The sequence below is a fragment of the Bos grunniens genome, chromosome 7, assembly GCF_055505025.1.
Source record: "Bos grunniens cultivar Pamir isolate PY7600 chromosome 7, Bosgru_T2T1.0, whole genome shotgun sequence".
Classification (NCBI taxonomy): Eukaryota; Metazoa; Chordata; class Mammalia; order Artiodactyla; family Bovidae; genus Bos; species Bos grunniens.
This window is the reverse complement of record NC_141171.1, coordinates 12,416,904-12,430,636: the sequence shown is the minus strand read 5'-3', so window position 1 is coordinate 12,430,636 and position 13,733 is coordinate 12,416,904. Positions and strand designations below refer to the sequence as shown.

The 13,733-nt window shown below is 48.2% G+C and overlaps 1 protein-coding gene across 7 annotated transcripts in view; it reads right to left on the bottom strand.

Annotated features, from left to right (window-relative positions):
- CACNA1A (calcium voltage-gated channel subunit alpha1 A) overlaps window positions 1-13,733 on the bottom strand; it is a 347,269-nt gene that overhangs the window by 39,894 nt on the left and 293,642 nt on the right. For all 7 annotated transcript variants that reach the window (XR_015166640.1, XM_086408911.1, XM_086408912.1 and 4 more), the window contains exons 27-31: window positions 11,938-12,098; window positions 9,033-9,170; window positions 6,917-7,118; window positions 4,557-4,721; window positions 1,160-1,270 (exon numbers count right to left, since the gene is read on the bottom strand). Coding sequence is in view for 6 of the 7 variants with exons in the window: in XM_086408911.1 (XP_086265037.1) it covers window positions 1,160-1,270; window positions 4,557-4,721; window positions 6,917-7,118; window positions 9,033-9,170; window positions 11,938-12,098 (777 nt within the window). In the remaining variant the exon portion in view is untranslated. The remainder of the gene's footprint in view (window positions 1-1,159; window positions 1,271-4,556; window positions 4,722-6,916; window positions 7,119-9,032; window positions 9,171-11,937; window positions 12,099-13,733) is intronic.

Sequence of the window (13,733 nt, the reverse complement as noted above, 5' to 3'; positions counted from 1 at the left end):
ACCGCCAATCAAATGGGTTGAGTCCTCGGATGCAGAACCTACAGATACGGAGGGCTGACGTACCTGCAAGCTCTTGGATTCAGTATGAGAACGTGTGATTTGATTCAGTGGCACAGATCATATTGGTAACCCTGGGGGGTCTGCCGTCTACTTTTAAGACAGAAGGAAACTCTAAAGTCCAATTAGCGGCTGGTGAAAAATACAAGTGTAATTTTTTCACATCTCATTTCATGGGTCCCCTCACAGAAATCTGTCCCCTATCCACAGATCCCTTTGGGAGTCAACAGACCTCAGGTTAAGGCCACTTGTACTTGTTAGTGGGTCATGAATTACATTATAAAAAGGAGGGGGCAGTACTTTCCTGGCAGGACAGTGGTTAAGACTCTGTGCTTCCACTGCAGGGGGTGGAGGTTCCATCCCTGGCTGAGGAACTAAGATCCCATATGCTGTGGGACCGGCAAATAAAAAAAGGGGGTGGGGTGCGAACATGGAATCAAGAAAATAGACAACCTCAGAGTATAGGGTATATTCTAACGGGAGAGATGGATTCTGAGAAAATTTCATTTCGGTTGTCTGCACTTCTGTGTGGGCTTCCCAGATGGTGCTAGTGGTAAACAGCCCACCTGCTAATGCAGGAGACATAAGAGATGTGGGTTCCATCCCTGGGTCGGGAAGATCCCCTGGAGGAGGGCATGACAACCCACTCCATTATCCTGCCTGGAGAGTCCCACCGACAGAGGAGCCTGGCAGGCTACTGTCCAGGGGTTGCAAAGAGTCGGGCACGACTGAAGCGACTTAGGATGCATGCATGCATGTACTTCTGTGTATTGGGCTCCATTGCAAAGCGTATTTCTTACTGCAGATTGTGGCTAGAACAGTTTGAATACTATGGACTCGGCTTGTCTGGATCTCCGTTTCCTTATCTCCAAAATCATAATTACCCTCTCTCATCACATCATTTAATAAGATGCACAGAGTTTGGTGTTACTTGGGAAGTATGAGAACACCTAAGCATATGGGATCTGTGTGCACTGGAGGGACGCTCAAGTCACCACTGGGGTTGGGGGCAGAGGGGCCAGGTGAGGAGACCACTGCCAGCACCCAGCACTCCTCTGGGCTCTCCCTTAACCCACAGCTTTAGCCCCATGGCCGGACTTACCAGAATCCCAAAAGCCATGACTTTGAGCACACATTCCAGTGAGAAGAGGGAGGTGAAGACGATGTTGAATACTCTCAGAGCATTCTCATAAGCAACAGAGGCCCCGTAGAACTAGATGAGAAAGGAGGGAGAGAGGTGGGGTCAGTGGGCATGGTATTGGGGAACACATGTAGGGGTGCGGGGGTGGCTTCATGGCTGTCTTTTCCTCAGGGCAGGCGGGGCTGGGACACTTGGCTTCCCTCTTGATGTTCTGTGGAGCCAGCCTGAGCTGCAGCCCAGCTCTTCACTGGCTCAGCTCATCTTTTCACATCAAAGCAAAAATTCCTTTCTTGAGCCCTGTCTTACTTAACAGCCAAGATCCTGGAACAGTCCTGGGACAGCCTGGCCGGATGGGGCTCCTTGTGATGCAGGAGGATGTCTACAGCATCTTCTTTGTAATTTTCAAAACTTTTATTTACTTATTTATGGCTACGCTGAGTCTTGGCTGCTGCTTGGACTTTCTCTAGTTGTGGCGTGTGGGTTTTTCATTGTGGTGGCTTCTCTTGTTGCAAAACATGGACTCTAGGGCACGTGGGGTCAATGGCTGTGGCTTGAGGGCTTAGCTGCCCTGTGGCATATGGAATCTATGGTGGCTCAGATGGTAAAGAATCTGTCTGTGATGCTGGAAACTGGAGTTCGATCCTGGGGTTGGGAAGATCCCCTGGAGAAGGAAATGGCAACCCACTCCAGTATTCTTGCCTGGAGAATTCCATGGACAGAAGAGCCTGGAGGGCTACAGTCCACGGGGTTTCAAGAGTCAGACACGACTGAGCGACTTTCACTTTCATATGGAATCCATAACCTTTACACCTATCTACCAGGTTGCATGTAAAGGCTCCCCTGGTGGCTCAGATGGTGAAGAATCTGCCTGCAATGCAGGAGACCCGGGTTTGGTCCCTGGGTTGGGAAGATCCCCTGGAGTAGGAATTGGCAACCTGCTCCAGCCTTCTTGCCTGGAGGATTTCATGGACTGAGGAGCCTGGCGGGCTACAGTCCGTGGGGTTGCAAAGAGTTGGACACAACTGAGCGACTAACACTTTCACTGTCTTTTCACTATCACCAGGTTACAGGAAATCCGGAAGATGGAGGAAACCAATGCACCCAGAGGTGAGACAGTTTTCATTTAATTCATCTGGTTTCCTTAGAAACTTAATAATGGGGGGGGGCATGGAATGGTCGGGGGGTGGAGGGGCAGAAGACAAATTTAAAAGACAAAAAAATTGGAGACCATGTGTAGCCACTTAGATCTTGGCTCAACAACTCACTGTAAAAGACATTTTGGGGACAACTCAATATGGATCTTCTGGTGTTAACACTAATCTTGTCAAGTATAAGAACATGTGGGAAAATGTTCTGATTTTTCAGAAATGCATACCGAAGAATTTAAGGGTGAAATAGCGTGCTATCATTTAAAGTACTTAAAAAAATAGATGAAATATCCAGAATAGGTACATCCATAGAGACAGAAAGTGGATGAGTGGTTGCCAGGGACTGGGGGAAGGGGCATGGGGAATGAGTGCTAATGGGGATGGGCTTCCTTTTGGAGTGATGGAAATGTTCTGGAAATTGGGGTGGTGGTTGCAAACACGATGAATGTAATAAACACAACAGTACACTTTGAAATGGGAATTGTGTTATGTGAATTTCAACTCAATTGAAAAAACGTGAAAAAAAATAAGTTAAGCAAACAGAGCAGTTCTGTATGGGTGCCCCTGAGGATGGAGACTGGGTGTTTACAGGAGCCTGGATAATCAGGATGTGGTCCAGGGACCTGGAGCATCAGCGTCACTGGGATACTGGTTAGAAATGCAGAGTCCCAGGCCCACCCGGCCCTTCTGAAGAGGAATCTGCATTTTAACAAGATGCCCAGATGATCTGGGAGCGGGCTGAGAAGGGCTGTGCTGTTCTATCCTTCTGTCTTTTGTTTGTTTACAAGTGTTTATGATCTTAACAATGGAAAGATAAAAGCACTTGCTTGCAGAGATGAGTTTTCAGGTGACACCAGGCACTGCTTTTTTGCCTATTCAAACAAAATCAATAGTTAGGACTTCCCTGGTGGTGCAGTGGATGGGAGTCCCCCTGCCAATGCTGGGGACATGGGTTCAATCCCTGGTCTGGGAAGATTCCACATGCCGAGAAGCCACTAAGCCCATTAGCTACAACTACTGAACCCACGCACTAGAGTGGGTCTGCTAGCTGCAACTACTGAAGCCCATATGCCTAGAGCCTGTGCTCCCCAATAAGAGAAGCCACTGCAGTGAGAAGCCCACGTGCCGCAGTGAAGAGTAGCCTCCACTTGCTGCCACTAGAGAAAGCCTGTGCGCAGCAATGAAGACCCAGCACAGTCAAAAATAGAAAACATGAGTTTAAAAAAATCAACAGCTAAATTTATAGAGTGTTTTTAAGAATCTAGAAATGTGCTAATGTCTTTGCAGGAATTTTCTCATTCAACCCTAATCCCCACCAGGCGTATGGAAGGTGCTATTTTTTAAATAATTCTCATTTCATTGACAGGGAAACCAGGGGCTTTGGAGATGACCAGTGCGTCTCATGCCACTGGTCACTAGCTCAAGGTTCAGTGGTGAATTAAACGGTAGAGCTGGGCTCAAATTCAGACCTCTGGTCTCCAAAGCACAGGGTCAAAGGTCCTGACATTTCACTCTGAAGAGGCTCCTTGGCTCTAAGGGTTACAAGGTCCTTACCTGCCCTTTCCTCCTCATTTCATTCATCACACATTTATCAGGGGGCTCTTGTTCCCTTGGAGTCAGGGCCTCTCTGAACCCCTGGAATGTAGCGGTGATCAGGACTTGTCTCAGCCCCTTGAGACAGGTGGGTGGCAGATTGTCAGACAACCCAATACTGATATTGTGACACGTGCGGTAACAGATAGGGTGGGACTTCCCTGGTAGTCCAGAGGCTAAGACTCCGAGCTCCCAGAGTAGTGGGTGCCAGGTTCGATCCCTGGTCAGGGAACTAGATCTCACATGCAAAATTAAGAGATACTGTGCTGCAACTAAAGATCCCATATGCTGCAACTAAGATGTGCAACAGCCAAATAAATAAATATTAAAAAAAAAAAATCAAATAGGATGCTTGCTAAGACTTCATATGGTCCTGGGAGACCAGGGAAGGCTTACCAGAGGAAGGGCTCTGCAGGGGCAGCCGGAAGGGGCTGGCCAGATGGAGTGCTGGGAATCGTGTGACAGGCAGAGGGAACAGCAGGAACAAGGGCTTGGTGGTAACAGAGTGCGGTCTGTCTGGGAAACTTCTAGTGGGTGCCATCTTGCTAGGGGAGGACGGGTGTGTGGGGCGGGGAGCAGGGGGCGTGGTTAAGCCACGCGCGGGGAGGAGGGCTCACCTTCATCATGAGCACGATGGTGTTGAGGGCGATCATGGCCATGATGGTGTACTCGAAAGGCGGGGACACCACGAACTGCCACATGCGGTACTGGAAACTCTGCTTGTTCTGCGGCATGTGCCGGGTCAGGGGTTTGGCGCTGATGGCGAAGTCGATGCAGGCCCTCTGTGGGAGAGAGCCCGGTGGCGTGAGGGCCGGAGGCAGGAGCGAGGTGAGCGCCCCTCAACTCACCCAACACAGCTCTCCCGCACATTTGCCCAGATGTCTGCCTCTCTTACCCTCTCCCGTTTCCCATAAACTTATTATGAATGCTTTCTTTTCCCGACAGCTACGGCTCCTTGGTGGCTCAGACGGTAAAGCGTCTGTCCACAATGTGGGAGACCCGGGTTCGAGCCCTGGGTCGGGAAGATCCCTTGGAGAAGGAAATGGCAACCCACTCCAGTACTCTCTGCCTGGAAAATCCCATGGACAGAGGAGGCTGGTAGGCTACAGTCTATGGGGTTGCAAAGAGTCGGACACGACTGAGCGACTTCACTTTCACTTTCACGGCTCATTGAGAAGTTCAGTTCAGTTCAGTCGCTCAGTCATGTCCGACTTTGCAACCCCATGAGTCGAAGAACGCCAGGCCTCCCTGTCCATCACCAACTCCCGGAGTTCACTCAGACTCAACGTCCATCGAGTCAGTGATGCCATCCAGTCATCTCATCCTCTGTCGTCCCCTTCTCCTCCTGCCCCCAATCCCTCCCAGCATCAGAGTCTTTTCCAATGAGTCAACTCTTCGCATGAGGTGGCCAAAGTACTGGAGTTTCAGCTTTAGCATCATTCCTTCCAAAGAAATCCCAGGGCTGATCTCCTTCAGAATGGACTGGTTGGATCTCGGCCCATTGAATCCCCTCCGCAAACATGATCAGTGGGTACTGTCAGTAGCCCCCCTTTGCAGATGAGGAAAGTAAAGGCTCAGAGAGGTTAAGCCACTTGCCTAGGGTGGCAAAGCTACCAAGTGGGTGAATCTCAAATTTCAACCAGAGTCTGAATGGTTAAAAGCCTAACCATTCTTTCTTCTCTTAAAAAATTGTTATTGAAGTATAATTGAGTTACAACATTGTATTCATTTCTGCTGCACAGCAAAATGACTCAGTTATACATATACATATTTTTTTCATGGGCTTCCTTGGTGGCTCAGTCAGTAAAGAATCTGCCTGCAATTCAGGAGGCCCTGGTTCGATCCCTGAGCCAGGAAGATCCCCTGGAGAAGGAAATGGCAACACACTTCAGTATCCTTGCCTGAGAAATCCCGTGGACAGAAAAGCCTGGCCGGCAACAGTCTCTGGGTTCACGAGAGTTAGACACAATTTAACCTCTAAACCACCGCCAACATTCTTTTCATGTTCTTTTCCATTATGGCTTATCACAGGATGTGGAGTATAGTTTCCTGTGCTATATGATAGGACTTTGTTTTTTATCCATTCTATATAGTTTGCTTCTGCTAATTCCAAACTCTCAGTCCTTCCCTCCACTCCCCCACCCCCCACACATGACAAGTCTGTTCTGTCTGTCTGTGGATCTGTTTCTGTTTTGTAGACAGGTTCATTTGTGTTGAGGTTTAGATTTCACTTACAAGTGGTATCATATGGTATTTGTCTTTCTCTTTCTGACTTATTTCGCTTGGTGTGATAATCTCTAGGTCCATCCATGTTGTAAAGCCTAACCACTCCTTCTTACCAAATGTTTAGCTTCTCTTTCTTTTTGAGGGAGGCAGACAGGGAAGAATAATGATTATTTAGTCTTAAGGGCCAAAGAAGCAGAGGAAGAATGCATTCTAGGTCCTCTTCCTAGCTTGGATGATTCTAGAAGGGCAAACAGTCATGATTATACTCCCTGGTGGACTGGATTTTCTTTCGTTCATGTTCTCCACCCCTCTCTGGGAGAGACTGTACTTCTTTGCCCCCACTGAAATCAGATATGGACATGAGACTCGCTCTGGCTGATGAAATGTGAGATGTGACACGTGTTTTGCTGTTCTCTTTTTTAATCTGAAGTTTCTCAGAGGGGAACCAGAACAAAGACGACAGGAAGCCTGGATATGCAGTCCAATCCGTTTGTGCATGTCTGGCACTGAGATTTTCAGGATGCTTGTTACTGCATCACAACCTAGTCCAAACTGACTGATACACACACAACCCCTCTTTCTTCTGGGAACCCCAAGAAGAGCTACCCTTCAGGCAGAGTGGCTGCTGCTTGGAGAATGCTGCTGTGCCCTCCCCAGATGCCCCCAGAAGCTGGTTCCTCTGTGTGTGTCTGTGTGTGTGTGAGTGGTGGGATGTCAGCTTTTAAATGGGGATGCAACTGGAACGTGGTACCTCATTTTTCTCCAGGCTGTACTCCTCCATCATCTTGTCCCCCTGCTCCTGGAAGGTGATGATGATCAAGGCCACAAAGATGTTGACAAAGAAGAAGGGGAACACCACAAAGTAGACGACGTAGAAGATGGACATCTCCATGCGGTACCCGGGGCTGGGGCCCTGGTTCTCGAAGGTGGCGTCCACGGAGTGCTTGAGGACCCTGTGAGAACCAGGGTGGGGAGCGGGACAAAGTGAGGCAGGGGAACAGGGATGGAGGACAGTATCAAGAGGAGACAGAAAAGAAAGGAAGAGTAGTCACTGTTTCTGACGGCGGTCACAGTGGTTGCTTTATGAAGCCATAATCTTCCCAACACTTTCTGTCTTTGGGGAGTGTTGACAACAACATCAGTATTGTTGTCACACTGCCCTGTATCGAGGGTTTATTATGTGCCAGAAAAGGTATTCAACCTTTTATTTATTTTTCCAGTAACCCTCTCAGGGAGGTTATTACAGGCTCCATGTTGCACACAAGGAAACTGAGGTTCAGCAATTCAAAGTGACTTGCTGTGTAGATCGCCCACTGAGATGGGGTCAGGTTGGGATTTGAAAACGGGTTTGTAGTCATGTATGGGAGTGGGTAGGGGGTCATGGAGGCAGGGATGTGTGTGTGTGTCTGTGTATTTAAGCACAGGTGGTGGTGGGAACTGAGGAGGTGTGAAGAGCTTGCACATGGGAATGAGTGTACCCGTGGCTGCTCCGTACAGTCGCACAGGTCATGCACTGCTCAAGGGCTCTGCATCTAAGTGGCACCGTTCAGCTTCGTGTGTTAACGATGACAATTTTTTTTGCAGGGAGCCCTAAAGTGCCTTCTTTGAGCGAGATCGTTAAGTATTACTGCAATGCTTTTCTGACAGATGGAAGTGATGTCTGTTGAGAAAGGGGCATCTAAAAATTCACTCAAAGGTGTCTAATGGGCAAGCACCGGTCTCACGTGTGTGGGTACTGTGTGTGGGTGAGTAGAGAGGCACGTGTTGGTTAGGGCGTTTGGTGAGCGAGGGAAGCAGGTGAGGATGCTGAAGGCACAGGCTGCAAACTTACCAGACCTTCAACTTGGATTCAGCAGAGACCTCTGGGAGGAGGACCGGGACTAGGGTGGGGAGCCCGAGGCATTGCTGAGACACAAATTCAGGGAGTGCCAGACCCCTCAGTAATCGAGGGAAACAGCATTTTACCCAAATGTCTAGTCTTTTCTGCAATTTTTTAAAAAGATTTTTTTTGTTTGATGTGGACCATTTTTAAAGCCTTTATTCAATTTGTTACCATATTGCTTATGTTTTATGTTTTTTCAGTTTTTGGCCTTGAGACATGTGCGATTTTTAGCTCCCCAACCAGGGATCGAACCTGCACCTGTTGCATTGAAAGGCAAAGTCTTAACGATTGGACCAGCAGGGAAGTCTGAACTGCCAGGGAAGTCTCATTCCTGCAATATTTTAGAAAGTCAAAAGAAATGCCCCAAAGCCCACGATGAACAAAATATCAAGCATTTAAATCCTGGGGACTTCCCTGGTGGTCCCAGTGGTTAAGATTCCACACTTCCAGTTCAGGGGGTGTGGGTTTGATCCCTGATTGGGGAACTAAGATCCCACATGCTGTGTGCAGCATGGTCAAAAAAAAAAAAAAACCTAAAAAAATTAAATCTGGGGCTTCAATTTTAATCTTGGCATGAGTTAGTCTCACCCATATCCCCCCAGCCCTAACCCTGTCTGGGATGGATAGGTCCTGACTTGGAGAATGTCGAGTCCACAGCCCCGTCTTGGAGGTTTAAGGGGATGTGACCACCTGTGTATCTACGTGCAGCCTTTCTGCAAATCAGAAACAGTGCCTGTTCTGGGAGCATGAAGCATACACTCAAGGGTTAGGTGAGCCGAGAGATGGCTGGATCTCCACCCTTCGAAGCCCAACCACATGTGGGGGCTGCCACTCTAGTGCATTTTGTATCTTGCATTGTCCCCACTTCCGGAAGCCAGGAATGAACCTCTCCTTCCCCCAGACCTGTCTCAGCACCGGACTCTCAGACCCTTCTCTCTCTTGCCCCCGGGCCCCCGCCCCTCCGAGCTCCTCCTGGCCCACTCACTGTGGCCAGCCTTCTCCCGTGGACACGGTGAAGAGGGTCAGCAGCGCCCACAGCACATTGTCATAATGGAACTCATACTTCTTCCACTCTCGATCCCTCGCCTTTACCTCATTCTTCTCATAGAGGAGGTACTTGCCGCTGCCACAGAAAATGGGGACCGTTAGTAAGTGGAGGGGTTTCTCCAGTGGCTCAGTGGTAAAGAATCTCAGTTCCTCCCCCGGGTCGTGAAGATCCCCTGGAGGAGGGCAAGGCAACCCACTCCAGTATTCTTGCCTGGGAAATCCCATAGACAGGGGAGCCTGGTGGGCTACAGTCCATGGGGTTGCAAAAGAGTCAGAGATGACTTAGTGACTGAGCAACAACAACAAGTAAACAAAGGGAAACCCATCATTGGCTCCAGAGAGAGAGAGAGAGAGAGGAGGAGGAGGAGGAGGAGGGGGGTGGGGCCACCAGCCCACACTGCCTCCCACAGCCTGCAAAGCAGCAACACCCCGTTTCTCCCTGGAGTGTGTGCATCCACTGGGAGACACATCCATGAATGCCACAGCCTGAGTCCAGGGGGAGAGGACTCAGATACTCACATCCTTTTCTAACTTGAACACTTCTACTCCCAACGGTGGGAGCGTCAGGCTTGCGGGGTGGTTAAGAGCAAGGAAGGAGAAAGGCACATTTTGCGGTTCATCAGACCAAGGTATGCAGCTGCTGCTCCTTCTCAGGGTAGGATACAAAGGTTAGCCCCAGACTCTTAGCCTAATGCCTGGGATCTTTCCAATTTCAGCCAACAAAAAAACAGCCGGGAGTCCTTTGCCACATAGTAAAACGGGCATCCCTGGTGGCTCAGCAGTAGAGAATCTGCCTGCAAAGCAGGAACTGAAGGAGATGTGGGTTCAGTCCCTGGGTCAGGAAGATCCCTTGGAGGAGGGCATGGCAACCCACTCCTGTATTTTTGCCTGGAGAATCCCATGGACAGAGGAGCCCGCTGGGCTACAGTTCATAGCGTCACAAAGAGTTGGATGTGACTTAGCATGCACGCGTGCACGACCCTTTATACTGGTGACAAAAGCTGTACTGACTGGGCATTTGGTTAGTGAGAGGCTCAGCACTTTCCTGGACTGAGTCTAGAACTTCCCATCAGGAAGATAACCCAAAGATGGGGGGATTTCACGTCCACAACCTCTGAGCTACAATTCCAAAATCCAGAAAGCTCTGAAAACCTAACATCTTTTCCCTAATGGCAGCTGGCACATTCCAGCCTGAAGGTCAAATCTAGACTTGTCTCTGGGTTGCCAGTAAGCTAAGCAGTGGTTGTATACATTTTAAAATGTTTTTTAGTTGCTAAGTCACTAAAATGCTGTTGTTTTTAGTTGCAGACTCTTTTGTGACCCCATGGACTGTAGCCCGCCGGGCTCCTCTATCTACAGGATTCTCCAGGCAAGAATACTGGAGTGGAGTAGTCATACCCTTCTCCAGGGGATCTTCCTGACTCAGGGATCGAACCTGCGTGTCCTGCACTGCAGGTGGATTCTTTATCTGAGTCACCAGGGAAGCCCTGAATGGTTGAGACCAAATCAAAAGAATTCACTCACGACAGATAAAAATGAAAAGAAATTCAGTTTCCAGAAACAAAGTTTGATTGGCACACAGCCATTCTGATTCCTTTACTTATTGTCTGCAGCGGCTTTTGAGTTTCATTTGTTGTCATGGAAGGTGTATGCAAAGTCAAAGATAGCTACTATCTGGCCCTTGACAAAGTCTGCCCATCTCTGATCTAATGCGTTTGGCAACAAAACCAGACCCAGCTGGATGTGAGGCTTTGTTCTTGTTATTTATCCCATTTGGTGCAAATAGTTGCATGTTTCCTAGCAGAAGTATTGCATTGGATCACAAGGCTGTTTTAATCAACTGAAGGTGTGAGGTGCTATGTGGGACATGCGCCTCGCAATTTTTCTAAAAATCTCAACATATTCTGAATTTATCCGCCTGTAAAGGTTTCCTACAAGGAACTAGATGGGTATTGCTATCCCCTACTTGACAAAGGTGGCAACTCATAAGTTGAGCAACCAGCTTAGGGCTCATGGGGCAGGGACTCTTATTCTACAACTGATGTTCTACTTGCAGATCCAAGCTGCAGATCCGGGCCGCCCTCAATACCCAAGCCCTCAGTTTCCAGGTCCAAGATGAAATGCAACAGGACCCTACGGTCGTCCCCCTCCTACCGTATCCTCAGCCTGCCTTTTGTCTGCGGAAAAATTTCAGCCAAAAAATAAGTTTAATCAGAGGGGTGAGAAAATGCAGAAGCAAAGGAAAACAATCAAAGAAGACTACATTAATAACAGTTTAGTCATTAAGCAGAGTCAAGGGCCTTTAGCTCCTTCTCAAGGGCTATAGATAATATCCTGAGCCATATCCTGTGAGCTGTCTTACAGATACTGAAATCCCCCCCAGGTGGAAGACGTTAACTACACGATGACCAGACTGTAGCCAGACATAAGCTGCCGTGCAGTTCTGAGAATGGGTCTCAAGGAGATGCAAACAAACCGACCCTGGAACTGAAGGTTGACTGTACTTAATTAAGATGCTGCTGACCAATTAAGTGACCAATCTGAAGATGACCCTCACAGCTGGCTGTGCTGTTTCTGCATGTAGCTCCCTCCTTCCATCTATAAAAGTTCTTACCCACTGATTGTCAGCAGAGAAGGGGTAGTTGGCCTTTGGACAGGACTCACCACCCCCCGGTTGCTGGCATCCAAAATAAAGCAAACTTTCCTAAACCAACCTTGCATTTTTATTGGCTTTTGAGGAGTGAGCAGCCAGATCCCCACTTGTGGTTACAAAGAGACTGGTGCCTCTGATCGCCTCCCACCCACCAGCCCTGATGGGGACGCCTAGAAGAGTCAAGACTCACCGGCAATCTTTCTCAAACTCCTTGGACTCATCTGTGCAGTGGAAAAACTTGCCCTTGAAGAGCTGCACGGCCACCACGGCGAAGATGAACATGAACAGCATGTAGACGATGAGGATGTTGAAGACATTCTTGAGAGAGTTCACCACGCAGTCAAACACGGCCTGGTCGATCGGGCGGGAGAGTGGGTGTGAGCAGGCTGGGAGCTGGCCCAGCCTCCACCTCCAGCAGCTCATAATATCAAAGTACAGGATTCCCATTTTACAGAGGAGGACATGAGCCACCGCCGCGCAGTTCTGAGAAGTAAGTGTGGGGGCTGCATCTAGTTCTGAGTTTTTATGCATCCCAACCCCCCAATTCTAACCCCTGGGGAACGGGGGCCACTTCTCCGAGCTTCTCCAAGGTAAGCTCATGGCTCTTTAGGGCAAGAGCAGAGATCGTCAGTGGAGAGGTCATTCCCAGTTCCTTCTTTGTGTCCCTGCCTCAGGGTCACTCTTCTTTCCCAGCATCTGGAGTTGTGCGATCTCTTCCTTTTTTGCCCACCGATCACTAGGGGGCGCTCTGGATTTGTGAGTTGACTCCACGTGCCCTGGAGATTCTGCCTTGAGTAAGATGAAATCTTTCCATCATCCTGCCAATCCCCACCCTCCACCCCCAGCCCCATTCTGCTATGAATCACAGTGGGTTCTAACTACAAGTTAGCATCAAGGGTCATCGAACCTACTGCAATCGCATGTTAGCTTTATTGGCTTTCCCTGGGGGACAGAGTGCATAGTTCTCATGGGGGTTTCAAAGCAGGCTGTGACCCAGAAAATCGGGAAGAGCCACTGAACCGACTACTGCTGGATTCCACGTATTTCAATGCAAGCCGGTTTTCAAGTCCGGAAGGTAGCCACATTTCCTCTTTGAATAATTCATCAACAAAAAGGGGGCGTCGAATCATTATTTCCCAAACTATGGGGGAGGAGCCCACCACCAGTGATATCAGACAATACGTTTAGGTCCTTACAGGAGCCACAAACCAAGTAACACTGATTGCATGGTTGCAAAGTTATTCTCTCTCTAATTCTCTCAATCCTTTTGAGTGAAGGAGAAAGTCTTCCTTAGCTGTTGCTGTGTTAATAACATTTATAATTTTCCTTTTTATGCTTAGGTGTTTGTTTGTTTGTTTTTTTGGTTTGTGTGTTTTCTTTTGTTTTTGGCCCACCAAAACAGGACATGCAGGATCTTAGTTCTCCAACCAGGGACGGAACCTTGTGTCTCCTATGTTGGGAGTGTGGAGTCATCACCACTGGACTACCAGGAAGTCCCTATACTTCTCATTTTTTAAGCAAGAAAGAACAAGCATCCATACTCAAAATCTTTGTCAGGCAACTCTTCTGGGCTAGATTTTGAGAATAGTTATCTTTTTTTTTTTTAACAGATATTTAATTTTACCTTCTATGAACAGTGGATTCTGGTTTTTCCAACTTGAGAAACTTGACAAGCATGTCCTTTTAAAATAAATCCACTTAAGTAAAAAAAAATAAAGTGACTTAAACATTAAGATAATACAGGTGCAACATAAATTGAAACAGGGTGTTTGAATGACTAAGCTTCATATCCTTTCTTCTTTCCTTTTTAAAAATTTGAAATGACAAGTGTTTGGGAAATGCTGCTTCATGCTGTTTTGGAACAGGAGATATTGGAGCCTAGAATAGGCAGGTGAAAAGTTTAAGGTTATGTGGGACCAGAAACCTAGTTTCCTGCTTCCCAGATTCGGGTTATGCCCTGTTTTATCCACATGATGCCTTCATGGG